At 41.9% G+C, this 20068-nt stretch overlaps 1 protein-coding gene across 1 annotated transcript in view; it reads left to right on the top strand.

Annotated features, from left to right (window-relative positions):
* The window catches only part of LOC143927673 (uncharacterized), an 87931-nt gene extending 68640 nt beyond the window's left edge, over nucleotides 1–19291 (top strand). The window contains exon 4 of the mRNA XM_077451900.1: nucleotides 18955–19291. Coding sequence (XP_077308026.1) covers nucleotides 18955–18969 — 15 coding nt within the window. The 3' untranslated portion in view covers nucleotides 18970–19291. The remainder of the gene's footprint in view (nucleotides 1–18954) is intronic.
* The last annotated feature ends 777 nt before the right edge of the window (nucleotides 19292–20068 follow it).

Genomic DNA, 20068 nt, shown 5'->3' with positions numbered 1-20068 from the left:
GAAGAGAATGAATTTATCAATAATGGAAAGTAACACTTCCACAGCCCATAGACAAAAACATTCACCTAAGTACATACAAGTTAGTGATTTGGTGTGTTCCTCTGAATAAAATTTGCATATTAGAAAAAGAGGGGAGAGAAAGTGGACCAAAGGCCCGGACAGGATTCTTCAAAAAGGAACAGACTGGAAATGCAAAAATTAAATAGTAATCATTATTGAAAAACAATTCTACCAAAATATCATTCAAAAAAGTTAGAAAAATACCTCCACTAAATAATTATAAAATATGAAAACATTATCAAGACAAAGATGGCCACAACAAACAAACATTCATTCATTCAACTCTCATACAGATCATATACCAGCTGGTAATGAAGTGAATCCCTAAAAAGGAAATTTCCCTTGTGTATATTTAGAAGCAAATAATTTTATTTGATCATTACCGAGGAAGTCTTTAGGCTTTATAGGAATCTTCAGCTGGAAATACTGGTACCAAGAGCAACAGAGCAACCAAGAGCAACAACTCGCTACTACGCATCGGAAGTTTCCAAGAAACAGAAAGTGAGAACCAGTGACCAAAGATGACATTTGGAAATTTCTGAGCCTAATAATACTTCAGGGAGTGGTGGAGAAACCACTGCAGAAGTGGTATTGGACAAGTAACAAATTGCTTACCACTCCATTCTTTGGCACGGTCATGTCGAAGTACAGCTTTTCCCTGATTATAAATTAATAACACTTTGAAAACAAATAATTTGAAACTACTAATCCTACGGAGCTATGTGCCAGAAAGAGGCATCAGCATAGATGAATGGTCTAATGGTCTACGAGGGAAGTCTCAGCTGGGTACAATACATTGCCTCAAAGAGAGCATGATTTGGTGTAAAATCCTTCATGCTTTGCAAATCGTCAACTGGCTACATTTGGAATTCCGTCTCATACACTGGGAACAAAATTCAATCCAAAATACAGCAACTATGGAATGGCAACCTCTTCCGTTTATTCACTCATTGAGCAATTGCTAAATCAGAGCTATTGTGTAACAACTGACAACTTGTTACACGTCTCCTGAACTTAAAAAATAATAATAAGGATGCCAGGATCTACCACAGAATTAAATGTAATATATTTTAGATAATACACATACACTCATTCACATAATTTTGTGAATGCAGTTCGTGTGAAACAAATCGCATAAACCACAGAATTGGAGAAAAAAAAAAAGAGTATCTCCAAAGTAGGTTACTAACAAACACTGGAGTTAGTGCAAAATCAATTTTATTCCAAAAACCCACTATTTTAATTATTAAACACCATACGAAAAAGGTTTTAGAAATATCACAAACTCATTTAAAAACATTTTTACAAAGTTGTCAACTGTATTAAAAACATACAGACAGGGCCGCGGCTGCATACATTCCACTCATACCACAGTCACCTTACCAAAGTACCGCTGACTATTCAAAAGTCCATAAAGATATTCTGCCAACGAGTTCACTCAATAGCGGATGGTATAACCGGTATACTAGGTAGGTGAACAAGTAAATGTATTTTTATCCAATGTAATGGATAATCTCTGCCTCACCGTACTTTTAGTATACAGCTAGTGTTCATAGCATAGGCGATAGCTTCTTTTTAATAGATAGTGACAAGCACAGAACTCTAGAGAGGCTCTGAAGAAACAGACGGCAATTGGTCGGTGAAACGCGTCAGCAGTGACGTCAGCACGCTACAGCGGGAACGCACGCTGGACTTTTAAATAGTCAACGGTACTTTGGGAAGAATCTTTAACTGCTCACAATGACTCTTAGTTCAGGAGAAAATGTTAAGCTATTATCTAAGTGGTACTGTAGTCCCATCAATTTACAGAAAATCTTCCTCTCGCTCTCTGACTTATGCTTGCATTGGCTGCAACATAAAGGTACTGTACATCGCCAAGCCTCATAGAGTTAGACAGAAGCTTTTCATCGTATATTCCGATCATGTGTATGCCTCATCTGAGTTTTAAGAAAATGTTTTAAATAATTTGGACGGAACCAATTCCTATCGGGAAAACCGTTTGTATGCTGTTCCATCAGACCAAAAACGATGCATGCTCTGAAGCAAGTATGAGTTCTCACAAACTTATTTCTTCATTATTTATCCTCATCTCATAAATATCCAATTTTTTTAAAGCCTGATCTCCATAAATAATGTTTACAATTATTTTTTATACTCTTCTTTTATAATGTTTTATTTAATCAAGGTTTATTTTACAATTACTTAAAAATTATTTTCTAGTGATCTCCATATAATTTGATTTTTTGGAGTGTCAAGTTACCACAATAACATTATTATCTTATATTTTTTTTATTAACCTCAAGGAGGTTATTGTCCCTTGTTAATTTGACTGTCTTTTTTACAAACTGTCCCTTTTGAATAAAAACACATAGGAAAGTATTTTCTGAAAATAAAATATTTATTTATTCTGGGTAACAAAATAAAGAGGAAGTCAACGCTGGACACATTTTTGGAATATTTGAAGCCTTTTGGCCCCCATGGCACACATCAACAAGAAAATACAAGAAAATTGGAAGCTTGAGGAGTTCATATAATAGGGAGCAAAATCTGGTCCAGGAATCCCAGAGATCAGGACCAGCAGTAGATGGCATATCTGTCCCCAGGCTGTGGTACTACCACAGCCTGCGTCTTCTGTCAGACCAGACTGAACAAAGGTCATCACTTTCTTCTCTTCCCTGCAGCCTTCCTTGGAGGCTGTGGTTCTGCTGGTGGACTTGTGGCATGAGGAGGATAGGCTTGCTCATTTGCTCATATATGTGGCTGTTCTCAGTCAGCTGGCCCCTCAACCCCTTCTGAAGGGCATCATATAAAATTCCCTCACAGAGGAGGCGTTGGCCCTTATCCAATTCCAGAAACCTGGTGGCTAGATAGCAGTCATAAGCCTCTTCAGCGTTGGGGGGAGGGGGCTCCTGAGGAAATCGCTGGCTTCCCTAATGAGGCCCAGTGCTGCCTCCTCTGTCATTATCCCCTTCCTGGGCCTTTTGGTGGTAAGACAGAGGGGAGGCACCTGGGATTGGGTGAGGCTCCTACTGGGCACGGCCCCCTCCTGGCTGACACTGGGCACGGCCTCCTCCTGGCTGCCACTGGGCACAGCCTCCTCCTGGCTGATGCTTTCCAGACTCTCCTCCTGGCTGAGCTCATCCTGTGTATAAAAAAGGGATATAGTTTTTACTAGTAGTTATTGCTTCATCAATCGCACACAATTTTCAGCTCATGACTTGCAAATTGTTAATAAATAGAAAAGACTATCATTCTGACCCCAGCATTTTTCAAGCTGATCCCAAACATTTTTGGCCACTACTGTCTAGTGATATGTATACATAATTTTTTGGATAAAATTGATTTGTAATCAATTATAATCTAGATAACATCATTTATATTAGGACAATAAACATGTCAAAAAATAATATGCCTGGCTCAAGCTGGGCGCATCCACTTCTCCCAGGATGGAAGGCCCAGGTTGTTCCTTGTCAGCCTCTGCTGGGGTAGAGGGAACAGTGGAGGGAAGGCCGCAGGGAAGGGTCAAAAGAGATTCCCTGGCTTCAGTCTGGTCATCCAAAAACCGCAGTTTGTTGAAGTACAACAGCCTGGGGACATAAACATTCTCAGCTGATGCTCCTGATCGGAGTGATTTCTGGATCTTATTATGCTCCTTATACATGTTTCTCGGGATACCAATTTTATTTTCCAAAAACGTTATGTTTGCTTCGAGGACCCGAGTCTTCACAAATTCCAAAAGTTTCTCCAGCGATGACCTCCTACCTAGTTTATTATAATATAAGCTGTGTATCGCCTCCTACAAATTCCTCATCTCCCTGTATCTCTGTGAAACTGGCCATGAATTCTGGGTCCTTAAACCGATACATTTTTGCTGTAAAGACAAAAACACTAATGTCAGCCTAAACTCATTATCTTATCCCAATATAGGCCTCAATCTTGAAGCAGTATAGGCCACTGTGATGGGCCAAGTTCAAATTTTACCTTTGTTTAGCACGCTCACCACTTCCACTCGTCCTTCCTCCACACACAGATCGTATGTATAACACATGCGTGTTAGCATTATATACACTGCGCATGCGTCAAACTCCCCCGCCCCAGCGTTCTTTTTCACAAATATTCCCCGCCCCTTCTCTCTTTAATGCGCAGTAGGAGCTACATGGCGGAGAGACAGCAGGTGGTTGGAAATTATTCCAGCAGCGAGGAGGAAAGCCCGGAGCCTGATATGACTCAATCCAGGAGAAGGCGATTTAAGGCCTTTGAAGAAATGGTAGAGATGGTGGACACCTTGCGGAGGAAGGATTATGATGGTAAACATGGACCGTACACCCAGCCGAATTTGCACAAGGCCAAAATCGTGACAGTTGTGAAGACTCTGGAGCAGAATTTGAGGGTACGACACTCCAAAGACCAATTAAGGAAACGCTGGTCCAACCTTAAACTGAGGGAGCCGGATCAGTATAGAAGAATAAAGAAAGTGCTTAAAAAAAGTAAGTGCTTGTCGTGTGTTCCTATTATGATTATTAACTTGCATGCTGCTCCATAGGAAACATTGTTTGCAAATAAATACAATGTTTTTAGCTACTACAGGGTTTTAACTACATTTTGGTCATGCTAATTTGTCTTATTAAAAGAAGTTTAGGACATTGTTGTCTAGATGTCTTTGAAACTAGAATGAATTGCAAACTTAATTCAGTGGAATGTAAGGAGAGGACACTCAGCAGCTGTTTACACATCTGGACTCAGGAGCACTAGTTTGGGACACCAGAGCACGTTTTTTTAGGGTGACCCACACAGGTGCTCCGGTGGATACTTGGGGTGTCTCCATCTGTGAAACTTGGCCAAAAAAGGTAATTATTCCAGCTTGGTTAAATGGAATTAATCATGTCTTCAACTTGGATCTCTTCCCAAACAGACAATTGTACACCACTTCCAAGCAATGTTTCGTATTCCTATTTCTGGACTCAAATATCTGTGTGCTAAGTATACCTTTTGTTTCATTCTCATAGGGGAGAAAAGACTCGGAGGACATTACTCAGGGGACACCAGGCACCCCCCCACATCGCCAACAAGATTGGGAAATCAGCCCAAGCCCCCCGAGGATCTGGAGGAAGGAGAGACGGAGGAAGTGGGCGAGATGGTCAGCCCAACAGGTGAGTGTCTGACACCCCAGCTTCAGGTAATCTATGTATGCCTGCATATTTCTAAATACATGTTTTTTAACCAATTTTTAGGTGATGTGCTGGTTGTGGAACAGGAAGCATAACCTTTCACTAGTGGAATGGTGAAATCGACAATATTCGAAATAGACTGAATATTATGGAACAGCAAATGAAGAACATGATAGATGTGTTGGGGAGAATCTAAGTTTTTGGCTAATCGCCTCCCTTTTTTGTTTTGTTGGACTCCCAAAAAAAATATGTTTTTTGTACATTTTAAAAGCCACATTTTGAAGATGCACAGTGTGTCAACATGTGCTATCTGCCATCAGGGGATCTCAATGTACGTGTTTTGTGGGTGCAATCCCTTCCTCGTAACTCTAGTAGGTGAGAGGAAGGGGTTGCACCCCCAAAACACATCCATTGATCTCCCATGATGGGAGATAGCACATGTTGACATTACCCATTTGGACTCCCAATTTGTGTACATCTTCAAAATTTGGCTTTTACAGGGGTCACATCACCCCATCTGAACGCAATATCAAGACATTTTTCACACTATAATGTCTTCAGTTTTTATACGTTGAACTTTGTAGGTTCCAGAGTTGTGTATGTTATTTTTTAAAACATGCCTGTTTGTAAAAAAAAAAATTATAATAATAATATTGAGAAACAAAAATGTTTTTAACGTTTCTAAACGCACATGTGAATGTGCACAGTGTAAACATTTTGAGAAACAACAATGTGTAGCTTCTTTCAATGCTCAATACCAGTTTTGCAAGTCATTTTGTGTTTACAGTGACAATGGGGCTTATTTACTAAAGGAAAATCCACTTGGCACCACAAGTGCACTGGGAGGCAGCCAAAAAGAAAAGCAAGCAATAAAGACATTTCTCAATTTTAGCTGATCATTTTTTTTTATTAATAAAAATTAGACATTGTCTGGCATTGCAATGACCCCCTTACCCGTAAAATAATTAACATATTTCTCCCGAACTTCACGGGCGCTTTGGGGTGCCAAGCCAGTGTGGCCAGTATACAGGCCCCTCAGGGAATTGTCTGTAATAAGTCCGGCCTCAGGCCCAACTGAGGCTATATAATTCAGTGAATTTTTTCTTAAATAATTGTGCAGTATGCAGCAGCATAGGATGATATGGTTGCTATCAGAAACAGGTGGAACTGGCTGGGCATTATCCTGAAGGTATTCTTGATGACTCTTCTTGCTCTGGCTAGCTGGCAGTTAAAAACCCTCCTTTCCGGGTTGAGGGTCCTTTGTGGGAATGGCCTCTTCAGGTGTTCGCCCATACCGAAGGCTTCATCTGCAATAAAGACGAAGGTGAGTCCTTCCACGTTATCCGCATCAGGTGGCAATGCCAGGCCACCAGTCTGGAGACGTTGGTAAAACTCCATCCTGGGCAAGGACTTCCACATCTGACATCCGGCCATTCTTCCCCATATCCACATAGAGGAGCTCGTAGTGTGCCGACACCACCTCCATTAATACTGCACTATTAAACCCCTTATAGTTATAATAGTAAGACCCTGAATAGGTACAATGTGGACATGCTTTCCATCTATAGCCCCTCCACAGTTGGGAAAGTCCCAACAGTCAGCAAAATGGGAGGCCACAGTCTGCCATTCCTGTGGCGTTGAAGAAAACTGTGGAATCAAACAAGAAAAAAATACTTTTGCACATAACATTGCAAGCAGATAACACAAAAGACATTTTTGCACAACATCAGTATAAGTTTTATTTTAAAGGGGTTGTAAAGGTAAATGTTTTTTTACCTTAATGCATTCTATGGGAGCTTGCATGAACATGAGAAGCACCTGCGGGAGGAAGCAGAGACAGCCGCCGAGGAACCCCAGAAGAGCAGGTTGGGGGCCACTCTGTGCAAAACGAGCTGCACAGTGGAGGTAAGTATAACATGTTTGTTATTTTAAAAAAAAAAATATATATGTTCACTTTACAATCCCTTTAAGGAGTATTTAAAGACAAAAATATAAGGCCCACTTATCGGATTCCTCACCCCTTCTGATGGCCCATTGATAAAATTGTATGGGGGGGAGGGTTTGAGATGACTTTGGGAGCCCAAAAAAAGCCTCCAGCACTCTGCTTGAATTTAAGGACACACATAACATTTAGACACATTTTGGGGTGTGTTTCGGTGAAAGCAGTACAATGGAGCTGACAATATACATTGTTAAAGGGACTAGGCTATAGGTTTATATGGGTCCAGGATAGCATGGTGAGGAGGTTAGTGAAGGCAAATACTGTATGCATGTGGGCCAAAAAAAGAGTATTAAAAGCTTCCAGCAAGCAAGGGGACATTCACAGCATATTCCAATCATGGTAATTAGGGAATGATGAAATAAATACAATACATTTGCAAAAATTAAATACATATAATGTGATGTTAAAGGATAAAACTTACCTTAATAAAGTCCTTCTGCAGGACCTGAATGATGGCAGAACAGGTCTCTGGAATAATGATCCCCAGAGCCTGGGGGAGATACCTGTTGAGAACTTGAGGTCCTGTAGGCTTCTCCCAGTCGCCAAGTACCGCAACGTGGTGACTAGCCTCTGCTCCGGAGTGATGGCTTGTCGCAAGCAGGTGTCCTGCTTCATAATATAAGGGGTGAGCAAAGCCAACAGATGGGGAAAAACGGGGTCCGTCATCCTGAGATGATTCCTGAAATCATCAGGATTATTCTCCTGGATCTCACAAAGCAAAGGTATGTGCGAGAATTGGTCATGCTGGAGTAACCAATTCTTGGTCCATGGACTGGGCTCGGATCAAAGTATGCACCCCAACACCAAGCCCCCACACAGCACGAACTCTACGACGAGTACGTACCCACACCGTGGTTTCAAAACTGTCGGTTGGTCAGAACGAACTTAACAGAACGCACTGAAGAACAGCAAGGCCTGTGAAGAGCAAGCTGAAAATCAGTAACGAGTGGACCAGAACTCACTGAAAAACAGATATGAACTGACTACACCAGGCATGTCCAAAATGCGGCCCGTGGCCCGGTTTTGAACGGCCTGCCTGGTTATTTGGACATATCTTTTGTGGCCCTCGACGATCTCCCAGCGCCGGGGCCACAAAAGATATATATGCTTCGGAAGGTACAGGGAGGACAGGACCGAGTGCTGTACACAGGAGAATTTCCTGTTTACGGGCGGCCTCTGTAATAGGAAGTCCGTCTCTCTGGCACTGCCATTGGACGACTGTTCTGTCCATCAAAGGAGGTGGGACTTTCTATTAAAGAGGCCGCCGTGTAAACAGGAGATTCTCCTTTGGCGCTCATCAGTGCATTCCTGGCAATGGTGTTGCGTTCCTGGCAATGGTGAGGCATTCCTGGCAATGGTGCGGCATTCATGGCAATGGTGCGGCGTTCATGGCAATGGTGCTGCGTTCATGGCAATGGTGAGGCATTCCTGGCAATGGTGCTGCGTTCCTGGCAATGGTGCTGCGTTCCTGGCAATGGTGAGGCGTTCCTGGCAATGGTGCTGCGTTCCTGGCAATGGTGCTGCGTTCCTGGCAATGGTGAGGCATTCCTGGCAATGGTGAGGCGTTCCTGGCAATGGTGAGGCGTTCCTGGCAATGGTGCTGCTTTCCTGGCAATGGTGCTGCGTTCCTGGCAATGGTGAGGCTACATTCATGGCAATGGTGGGTCTGCAGATGTGCACTGATTAGGCTGCATTGGTGGGCACTGACCATTATTTTGCTTCACAGTTCTTTATTTATGTTATACGCCAATTAATACAGTATGTACAAATACGCCCAAGCTCATCTCTTCCCACACACAGCCACAAAGACAAGAGAACTCTTGTTGGGCCGTGTATTAGCGCTCGAACGAACACACTTAGACTGAATTTTAACGGTTCAAAGAATGTCAGGCAAAATGGTCGGCCCTCGCGCATGTTCACTACATCAAATCCGGCCCTCTTTGAAAAAAGTTTGGACACCCCTGGACTACACGCACTGAAAACCAGATACAAACCCACAAGCACAAACTGAACAGCAGTAAAACGATCTGAAAAAGCTGGAGTCTGAAAAGCGCAAATCGTCTCTAACCAAACTTCTACTAAAATGAGATAAGCAGAAGGAGCCCAAAGGGTGGTGCACTGGGTCTTGAATTTCCTTTTTCTAGTCATGTCGTACGCGCTGTATGTCACCGCATTCTTGACGATCGGACTTTGGTGTGATCGTGTGTACGCACGACAGTTTCAGTGGAACCCGTCGGAAAAACCTTCAGAGTTTATTCCAACAGGAAAATCGATCGTATGTGCACGGTATTACAGAAAAGTCCGACTGTTATGGTAAAAAGTTTTCAATACCTATTGCATTATGGAATCTAAGCAAGTGAAAACGTCTTTTGTCTGTCTGAGATTGCATTGTTGTCTGTTTGAACAAGAGCATTAAAGAGGCTATCCTTAAGCCGCGTACAGACGACCGGACTTTTCGGCAGAAAATGTCCGGCGGTATTCCCAACGGACTTTCGGCGGAGTTCCTGCGGACTTCCGAATGAACAGACTTGCCCACATACGAACGGACTAAGTCCATTCGAAAGTCTGTTCATTTTGAGCGTGATGACGTAAGACGGGACTAAAAAAGGAAGTTCAATAGACAGTAGCCAATAGCTTCTCTTGCCTTGTATCACAGACGGACGGTTTTCCGATAGAAATTGAGTCCTTTGGACAGATTTGAAACATGTTCTATTTCTTGGTCCGTCTGATTTTTTATTTTTTTTTGTTTATGAAAAACGATTGGATTAGCCCACACACGATCGGAATGTCCAACGGACTGATTCCGTCGGACCTAGTCTGCTGGACAGTCCGGTCCTGTGTACACAGCATTAGATTTCCCCTTGTCACACATCTAACAACCATTTCCAGAATATGGAAATCCAATGGAATTCCATCTCTGGCTACAAGGACTACATCCCAAATGATGGTATGCTTAAAGCGGGAGTCCACCGGGACTCCGCGTTTTTTTTTTTTTTAAAAGCCAGCAGCTACAAATACTGCAGCTGCTGACTTTTAAAATAGTGACACTTACCTGTCCAGCGCGCCCGCGATGTCGGCACCCGAAGCCGATCGCTAGGTCGTCTGTCGGGTCCTGCCGCCGCCATCTTGGGTATGGGAATCAGGAAATGGAGCCTTTCGGCTTCATTTCCCAGTTCCCTACTGCGCATGCGCGAGCCGCGTGGCACAATCCGGACGGTCCCCGCTGCCTCTGGGAACTGTGTGTTTCCCAGCAGGCAGCGGGGCACTTGCGCAAAGGGGCGGGCAGTTGCGCAAAGGGGCGGGCAGTTGCGCCCCTTTCTGCAGACAGCTATCCCGGAAGTGGGTGCAGTTACCTGGATTATCCAGGTAACTGCACCCCCTCCCCCCTGAAAGGTGCCAATTGTGGCGCCGGAGGGGGGGGGATTCCGATGAGCGGAGGTCCATTTTAGGGTGGACCTCCGCTTTAAGGAAATATGGTGACATTAGGGGCGCTTGAAATATTAACCTTACCTAAAATAAGTGAAAAATTTGTAACATAATAATCACAATACGTGACTAAGGTGATAAACAACCTCTCACTATACAATAATGACCAAATAACAATTGCAAAACTAATTAGTTATATAGTCCCAATTAGATAATGAAAAACAACATATATCCAAAGTCCATGTAGTGATTGAACTCTTCAAAAAAAAAAATTTGTGATAAACTTCGTCTATGTTCATTTGCCAGAATATAATGAGATCTTCTGAGATCTGAAAATTTGTGAAACATCCCTTCACCAAGATTTGGACATGGACAACCCCCAACCGTGAAGATACAGTTGTCTTCTTACCTGATTGTGTTGACTACTTTAATTAAAAAGATAGTCAGCCAAACTTGTGCAGGTATAAACCTGCTCACATGGAATATGATGGGTCTCTATGGAAAACACCTTCCTCCTCATAGGTTCAGATGGGGCATAAAGAAAGAGCAAACTTCCTGAAGACGTGAAAATGAAATGTACGTTGAGGCGGTACCTGGTCACATTCGTATATGCACAGTTCCGGTCTCCTTGGTTGTCGGCCGCATTCGGTGGAACGCACGCCATACACAACAAGGAACTACGAACATAACATGAAACGATCTGATAAGCGAGCAGCCCCAGTGCCAGGTCGGGCACTGAGAAATGTAAGCAGCCATTTGGCTTTGTTTTTAAGTTTTTGTTTTAATTAAACGGTGTTATGCTATGGATATCGTTTGCTCTTTCTTTATGCCCCGTCTGAGCCTAGGAGGAGGAAGGTGTTTTCCATAGAGACCCATCATATTCCATGTGAGCAGGTTTATACCTGCACAAGTTTGGCTGACTATCTTTTTAATTAAAGTAGTCAACACAATCTGGTAAGAAGACAACTGTATCTTCACGGCTGGGTGTTGTCCGTGTCCAAATCTTGGTGAAGGGATGTTTCACTAATTTTCAGAAGATCTCATTATATTCTGGTAAATGAACATAGACAAAGTTTATCACAATTTTTTTTTGAAGAGTTCAATCAGTACATGGACTTTGGATATATGTTGTTCTTCATTATCTAATTGGGACTATATAACTAATTAGTTTTGCAATTGTTATTTGGTCATTATTGTATAGTGAGAGGTTGTTTATCACCATAGTCACGTATGATTATTATGTTACTCATTTTTCACTTATTTTAGGTAAGGTTAATATTTTAAGCGCCCCTACTGTCGCCATATTTCAGCGTAATAAGTTTCTTATTATAGATTTCTTGTTTCAGAGAGCGGCTTTAAGGGATTACATAGTCAGTTTTGATTATTAGATTGTTTATAATTTTGTATCACAAAGTATTGTAGTAAGTGGCGTGGAGTTTATTTGCAGCTGTTATCAGCCGTATGCACACATGCTTAAGGAAAAGCAGCTGGCAGATGACAGTGACTGTAGGAATTCTTTATGGAAAGAGTGTTTTGGGATGGATACTACTCCCTCTCTTTCTCCTATCAGTCTAAGCCGGACCCATTAGACCCATTTGGACAACACCAGCCAGTTGTTGTTACCTGGGATCCTTTCTTCTCCTTGATACAACAGTAGCTTTATTATACTTTATCTACTCCCATGATGCCTATAGCTTAGGAATTTCTACTCTCCCTTATTGGTTTATTTGATGGTATGGCTCTCCTTGTCATAACTCCCCCGCTCCCTTTCTTTTCATTGTACTATAGCTCAGATTCAGTTTGCAGATCTGCCTTTGTGCTTATCATTAATTTTTAACTTTAAAATTACCTGTCATAGATTACTTTTATATCCAACTTTATTGTAATTTGGTCAAGCTCTAATGAGCAGGGCCCTCTGTTTCCCCCTGTATTGAATTTTATTGTAACCGTACTGTTTGCCCTAACATTGTAAATTGCTGTGCAAACTGTGGGCTTTATAAATCCTGTATAATAACTACTGTACACTTTTTTTTCCACCATGGTAACAGTTAATAGGATTTCCCAGAGTACTCAGTCACCTGTTCCTAATGGGCTCACTGTCTTTCTTATAAATCCATCCAAACCTAGAGTGCTATTAAACACACAACGGTAAAATGGAGTTTTCAGGTGTTTTTATTTGAGAGTTTTGCAAGCATATTACAAGCATTTTACATGTGTATTCAAGCTTCAGGTGTTTTTATTTTAACCAATAGAAAGCACCAAAGTGTGTGTGTGTGGGGGGGGAGGGGAGAGCTGCTTTTTTTGCCAGAAAAGATGTGCCAAAATGCTTGTAAAATGCCCATGTTGAGTGTTTTTCAGGTGTTCCGATTGAAGTCTATGGGGGAAATCTGTCTAAAGAGGCTCATGTACTTTTTTGAGCAAAAAGTGTTTTGCTACAAGCAACAAAATGCTCAGATGTGAACAAGGGCATTGAAATCAATGGGATTTTTTTTGTTGTGCATATTACTACAAGCTTCAACCAATAAATCACTCAGGAGTGAATGGGGCCTGAAATTGATTACAAGCAACCTGTTGCCTGCAATATTCGGTCCCTGTAAATGACAAGTTAGCAGTGCTCTGGAAGTTTCCTCTATCTTCATAACTGCACGTCTAAAGTGACGCTAGGAATGCAATTCTTTTTTATTATAGCAGTGATACTGATTACGTGATTATTGAAAAAGCACAACATTGCACATAGGGACTCATTTGGTAAGATGCGAGTAGGAGCAGTGGAATGGCTTATCTCTATATAATGCTATTTCTGAACACTTACAGACAACATTATATAAGACTTCAATGAGCTCACAAGCAACAGAACGCATGCAGATAAATAGTAATTTGTGTTGTGTGGAACATTTCACATATTTAGAGGGAAGCATTATTAGTAAACATATACAGGGAAAACAAGAATGCCATTTCCTGGTTTTTACTTACCGGCGCTCCTGTTTTGTTGATTTTTCTCATGAAGTGCTAAGAAAGATAGCACCTTTTGTCGCTAAAAGAACATTAACCCAATTTTAAGAACAAATATTTTTCCCCTGGCTCCATAACTTGTGAACACTAAAGATATGTAAAAACATCAAATCTCAAAACATTCTTGCGTGATTTTACATGGTTTAGAACAGGGGTAGGCAACATTTTGAGCACAGTGTGCCGACAAATGTTTTAAAAGAAATTGAGCATGCCGATTTTATAACAAAAACATTTCAACTTCACACTCTCAATCATGAAAAAGATTTTTTATAAAGTAAATGCTGTTAACTACTTTAGTAGTGAGAAATTAACATCCTGCACTTTCACGCCTCAGATCAGCCCCAATTCCTGCAACTCTACCCCTCAGATCAGCCCCAATTCATGCACCTTCACACCTCGGATCAATGTCCCCCCCTACAAATCTGTTTAACTACTGTACCCCCCTGCTCATCTGGCCCACCACTGTAACCCCCTGCTCATATGCCCCACCACTGTACCACCCTGCTCTTCTGTCCCACCACTGTAACCCCCTGCTCATCTGCCCCACCAATGTTCCCCCTTTCTAATCTGCCCCACCACTATACCTCCCTGCACATCTGCTCCACCGCCGTACCCCCATGCTCTTCGGTCTCACCGCTGAACCGTCTTCTCATCTGTCCTTACACTGAACTTATCTGCTCATCTGCCCCACCACTGTAACTCCCTTTCTCATCTTCCCCACCGCTGTATCGCCTGCACATCTGTCCCTCTACTGTACCCCCTGCTCTTCTGCCCCACCACTGTAACCCCCTGCTCATGTGTTCCACCGATGTACCTCCTTTCTCCTCTGCACCTCTCTGCAGATCTGCCTCACCTCTGTGCCCCCCTGCTCATCTTTACCACCACTGTAACCCCCTTCTTATCTGGCCCAACACTGAACCCCCCTGCTCATCTGTCCCACCACTGTAACTCTCTGCTTTTCTATCCCAACTCTGAACCCCCTTCTCATCCCTCCCACCACTGTAACCCCCCTGCTCATCTGCCCCATCAATGTAACCCCTTTTCTCATCTGCCCCACCACTGTACCTCCCTGCACATCTGCTCCACCGCTGCATCCTCATGCTCTCACTACTGAATCAACTTCTCATCTGTCCTAACACTGAACCCATCTGCTCATCTGCCGCAGCACTGTAACCCGATTTATAATCTGCCCCTCCTCCTCCTAGAAACAGGGACCCCCCACCCCCAGCAGAACTGCGCCCAATCTCTTCCCCATCACAAAAGCTGACGATCGCAGCTACAGCAAAGTTACAATGTGTGGGGGCACAGTGCTTGCCATCAGTGCAGGTGCGGTGTGGGGAACTCTGAAATTGGAATGCATTAGTGTCTCCCTGACACTTTCCTGCGCTGCTCTGCTGATGGAGAGGGAGTCGAGTGGTGGCAAAAGAGGCTTTGTGTGCTGCTTGCGCCACCAGTGTCGGGAGTTGCCTACCCCTGGTTTAGAAACTGGAGCCTAATGGTGTTACAAGTGAATAAGGAAGATTATTCAGTTACACAGAATAATGATGGTGTGGTTAGTAGAGGAACCAGTCGGATTTAAGTTATCTTGGAGTTAGGGTATTGAATCTATTATACAGTGCCTTGCGAAAGTATTCGGCCCCCTTGAACTTTTCAACCTTTTGCCACATTTCAGGCTTCAAACATAAAGATATAAAATTTAAATTTTTTGTGAAGAATCACCAACAAGTGGGACACAATTGTGAAGTGGAACGAAATCTATTGGATATTTTAAACTTTTTTAGCAAATAAAAAACTGAAAAGTGGTGCGTGCAAAATTATTCAGCCCCTTTACTTTCAGTGCAGCAAACTCACTCCAGAAGTTCAGCGAGGATCTCTGAATGATCCAATGTTGTACTAAATGACTGATGGTGATAAATAGAATCCACCTGTGTGTAATCAAATCTCTGTATAAATGCACCTGCTCTGTGATAGTCTCAGGGTTCTGTTGAAAGCGCAGAGAGCATCATGAAGATCAAGGAACACACCAGGCAGGTCCGTAATACTGTTGTGGAGAAGTTTAAAGCCGGATTTGGATACAAAAAGATTTCCCAAGCTTTAAACATCCCAAGGAGCACTGTGCAAGCGATCATTTTGAAATGGAAGGAGTATCAGACCACTGCAAATCTACCAAGACCTGGCCGTCCCTATAAACTTTCAGCTCAGACAAGGAGAAGATTGATCAGCGATGCAGCCAAGAGGCCCATGATCACTCTGGATGAACTGCAGAGAACTACAGCTGAGGTGGGAGAGTCTTTCCATAGGACAACAATCAGTCGTACACTGCACAAATCTGGCCTTTATGGAAGCTTGACAAGAAGAAAGCCATTTCTCAAAGATATCCATAAAAAGTCTCGTCTAAAGTTTGCCACAAGCCACTTGGGAGACACACCAAACATGTGGAAGAAGGTGCTCTGGTCAGATGAAACCAAAATTGAACTTTTTGCCCATAATGCAAAACGTTATGTTTGGCGTAAAAGCAACACAGCTCATCACCCTCAACACACCATCCCCACTGTCAAACATGGTGGTGGCAGCATCATGGTTTGGGCCTGCTTTTCTTCAGCAGGGACAGGGAAGATGGTTAAAATTGAGGGGAAGATGGATGCAGCCAAATACAGGACCATTCTGGATGAAAACCTGTTGGAGTCTGCAAAAGACCTGAAACTGGGACAGAGATTTATCTTCCAACAAGACAATGATCCCAAACATACAGCAAAATCTACAAAGGAATGGTTCACAAATAAACGTATCCAGGTGTTAGAATGGCCAAGTCAAAGTCCAGACCTGAATCCAATCGAGAATCTGTGGAAAAAGCTGAAAACTGCTGTTCACAAACGCTCTCCATCCAACCTCACTGAGTTTGAGCTGTTTTGCAAGGAAGAATGGGCAAGAATTTCAGTCTCTCGATGTGCAAAACTGATAGAGACATACCCCAAGCGACTTGCAGCTGTAATCGCAGCAAAAGGTGGCTCTACAAAGTATTAACGCAAGGGGGCCGAATAATTTTGCACGCCCCACTTTTCATTTTTTTATTAGTTAAAAAAGTTTCAAAAATCCAATAGATTTCGTTCCACTTCACAATTGTGTCCCACTTGTTGGTGATTCTTCACAAAAAATAAAAATTTTATATCTTTATGTTTGAAGCCTGAAATGTGGCAAAAGGTTGAAAAGTTCAAGGGGGCCGAATACTTTCGAAAGGCACTGTAGGTATCTGGAGTTAGCACATTGACTAACTGAGTCTGATTTACTAAAGACATCACTATAGTGAGCTTCTGGGTCTTGTGCTGAGCAGCTGCATTGTGAACACAGGAGGTTGAATGCTGGGCCCAGGCACCATTCAGAAAATGCTTTGTATTTTATTAGTGGCTACAAAGCTGTCAAGCTTTCTCTGACTGGACAAGGTGGAGAATGTGAAGTCATCGTCCCACCTTGTCCAATCAGGTAACTCTTTGCATTCTTTAAGCTAGTTGCCAGACTTCTGTGTACTCAATGCAGCAGGCCAGCCACTTGGCACAGGACTCAGAAGCTACTGGAGATCAATATATGGTAGTAGCGGTGTGTATTACAGTGATTTCCAGCTTCTAGAGGGATCCCACAGTTATGGCACATGTACTATACACTCACATTGGCCAATGCTGGACCATTGTAACTATGTAAAAAAATGCCATACCTGGAATTCTTCTTTAAAATATTACACCTTCTAATCTGTACCATCCCAAAAAAATATTTATAACCTCCCTTTGTTTTTTTCCCTTTTCCTTAAAAAATATTTCACCAACATTGCCAAGCTTGTAGCAGCTTTCATTACCAGTTTGGTACCAAACCACATACCTAAAGCTACAGTGCCTTGAAATTTTCCACATTTTATCATGTTACAACCAAAAAAGTAAATGTAAAAATTGTGACTTTTTTTTCATCTCATTTCATTTTCCCAAAAATGATGACAAAAAAATTACAACTTCAAAAAACTCATCATGCCTCTTACTAAATACCTTGAACTGCCTACTTTCCAAAAAGTGGCAATTTGGGGGATATCTGTACTGTCCTGACATTTCGAGGCCTCAAGAAATTAGATTGACCAATTTTCAGATATATACCATAGTTTGTGGACTTTATAACCTTCTTATAAACAACATACATTGATTTGGATTTGCACCAAAAAATGCAGCAGAATACAATTTGGCCTAAATTTATGAAGAAAGATTATGAAAGAAATATAAAAGAAGAATAATGTGGCACTTATTCTGTGCTATTAAACAATACTAACTTTAATAGGCAAGTCTAATATAAAGTGCAGTATTCAAGGAAGAAAATCTTCATAAAAAAGTGTGGAAAATATGCAATAACATCAAAGTAAATATAAATAACTTTCATCGAAATCTTCAAATATTCTTCAAAAATAAAGTGCAAAATGCGCCAAAGTGATAATAGTTCAAAAATCTATCTGAATTTTATGATTGGACACAACAGCTCATGAAGTAAAGTGTGTGTGTGTACAAAAATCCAATTCATCCAAGTGTTTCCACCATCCTTGCCCCAGCCTCACACCTCATACGGAGAACCTCAACAGGTCAAGTCAAGCCTCTTGGTGGACGGAGTACTGATTCCACAGCGATCAATTAATTTCCAGAGGTATCTGAGACAAGACGACACCAGTATAAGGATCAGTTTCCAGACTTATCAAATGCAGATTACATGCAATAAAAAGAGGGGGAGCTCCGTGGTTTAGCAATCCAGTGCAATTTATTAAAAAGACAAGTAGTAACTTACAGTTAAAATAGCTCAATACAGCTTCACGAACGAAGGGACTTCCAATCTCGGCCGCGACCTGAAATAACGACACCAGGCTCCTCACTGACGCGTTGCGTCACCGAACACGTGACTTCATCAAAGGATATGAAGAAAAACACGTGGGTTATTTTTCCCGAATTTTCTGTCTCCTTTTTTTTTTTTTATGTAGCAAAAAGATAAAAAACACTATCATTAAATACCACCAAAAGAAAGCTCTATTTGTGTGAAAGAAAAATGATAATAACTTCATATGGGTATGGTGTTCCATGATTGAGTAAATGTCATTCAAGTGTGGCAGTGCCGAAAGCTGAAAATTGGCCTGGACAGGATAGGAGTCAAAGTGCCCAGTATTGAAGTGGTTAAAAAGTATGAACAGTTCTATAACATACTGCTTGCCACGTCCTTTTTTTTTGTTTTTGCCATGTTAAACTTACGCAACATTTGTGTGTTTTCCAGGATCTGCTGGACTAATGAAGGATGGTGATGCTGTGTAAACAGACCAGCACTCTACGAGAACACTCCATTATGCAATGCAATATTCTAGTACAGGCAAACCTTACTGGAAACGGTTTATAATTTATTTGAATAATTCTACTTCTCTTAATGTTTCTATGCACTGATGCATTCAGATATATTGGATTCAAAGTAAGATATATTTGTATATATGTTGATGACATCAGCAGGAAGTGTCTCTTCTTATAATCCCACTCCCTAGATAGCACTTCTGCTATGAAAGCAACTTTATAGAGATCTGTTGCCAGGCCATTTATTTAATAAACAATCTTCATATACACTTTATGGTGCATTTAATGTATTTTTTGTATTTTACCCGTAAAAGTCTCCCTTGTGAAGACATCCGAAAGCCCTGAGATGGCTGCTTGGATGTGATGTCAGCAGTCAAGTGACACTCAGTAGTATTCCCTTTTGCTCCTCCATAAAAGGTTATGTAGGGAGGGGAGGTTCAGAGTAGCTGGATCAGCACAGGCAGTAATTTGACAATTCCAAAAGAGGGCTACAATGTGCAAGGAGGGAGGGAGGGGGCTGTGCTAGGGAATTGACTCTTTCGGATTGGTTGAATTCCCTAGCAATTCCAAAGGCGAATTACATGTGAATAAAAAATAATTTATGGAAAGGAAAACACTGCAAGTAAGCATTTAAAATACTTGATTTTCCTGTGCTTTTACCTGCATTTTTTAAAATTGATGATAGTATTTTTAACCCCTTCCTGCCTAAGGGAAAAACAAATCTTAATGCCTAAGCACAATTTTGCAACTTAAAGTGAAGGGCCACCCTGAAAAAAAAAATTACATTAAAAATTAGAAAAAAATCTAAAAAAAAAATTTTTTTTTACTTACCAGAAATGCCTGTTGCTAGGCACATAATCCTAATCTGCCTCTTCCTCCTCCGCGGAGATCTTCCTTCTTCTCTCCTCGTCGAGTTGTCTTCTGGGTAATGGGTCGCGCTGTGTTCTGGGAACTGTGTGTCCCAGAACACAGCACGTCCCATTCACAAAGCGCTGCGCGACTCGCGCATGCGCAGTAGGAAACGGGCAGTGAAGCCGCAAGTATCC

Source organism: Lithobates pipiens, unplaced genomic scaffold (genome assembly GCF_037356315.1).
Source record: "Lithobates pipiens isolate NorthernLeopardFrog02 unplaced genomic scaffold, aLitPip1_a1.2 Scaffold_23, whole genome shotgun sequence".
In the NCBI taxonomy this organism is placed as follows: Eukaryota; Metazoa; Chordata; class Amphibia; order Anura; family Ranidae; genus Lithobates; species Lithobates pipiens.
This window is presented reverse-complemented; position numbering and strand designations above follow the sequence as displayed.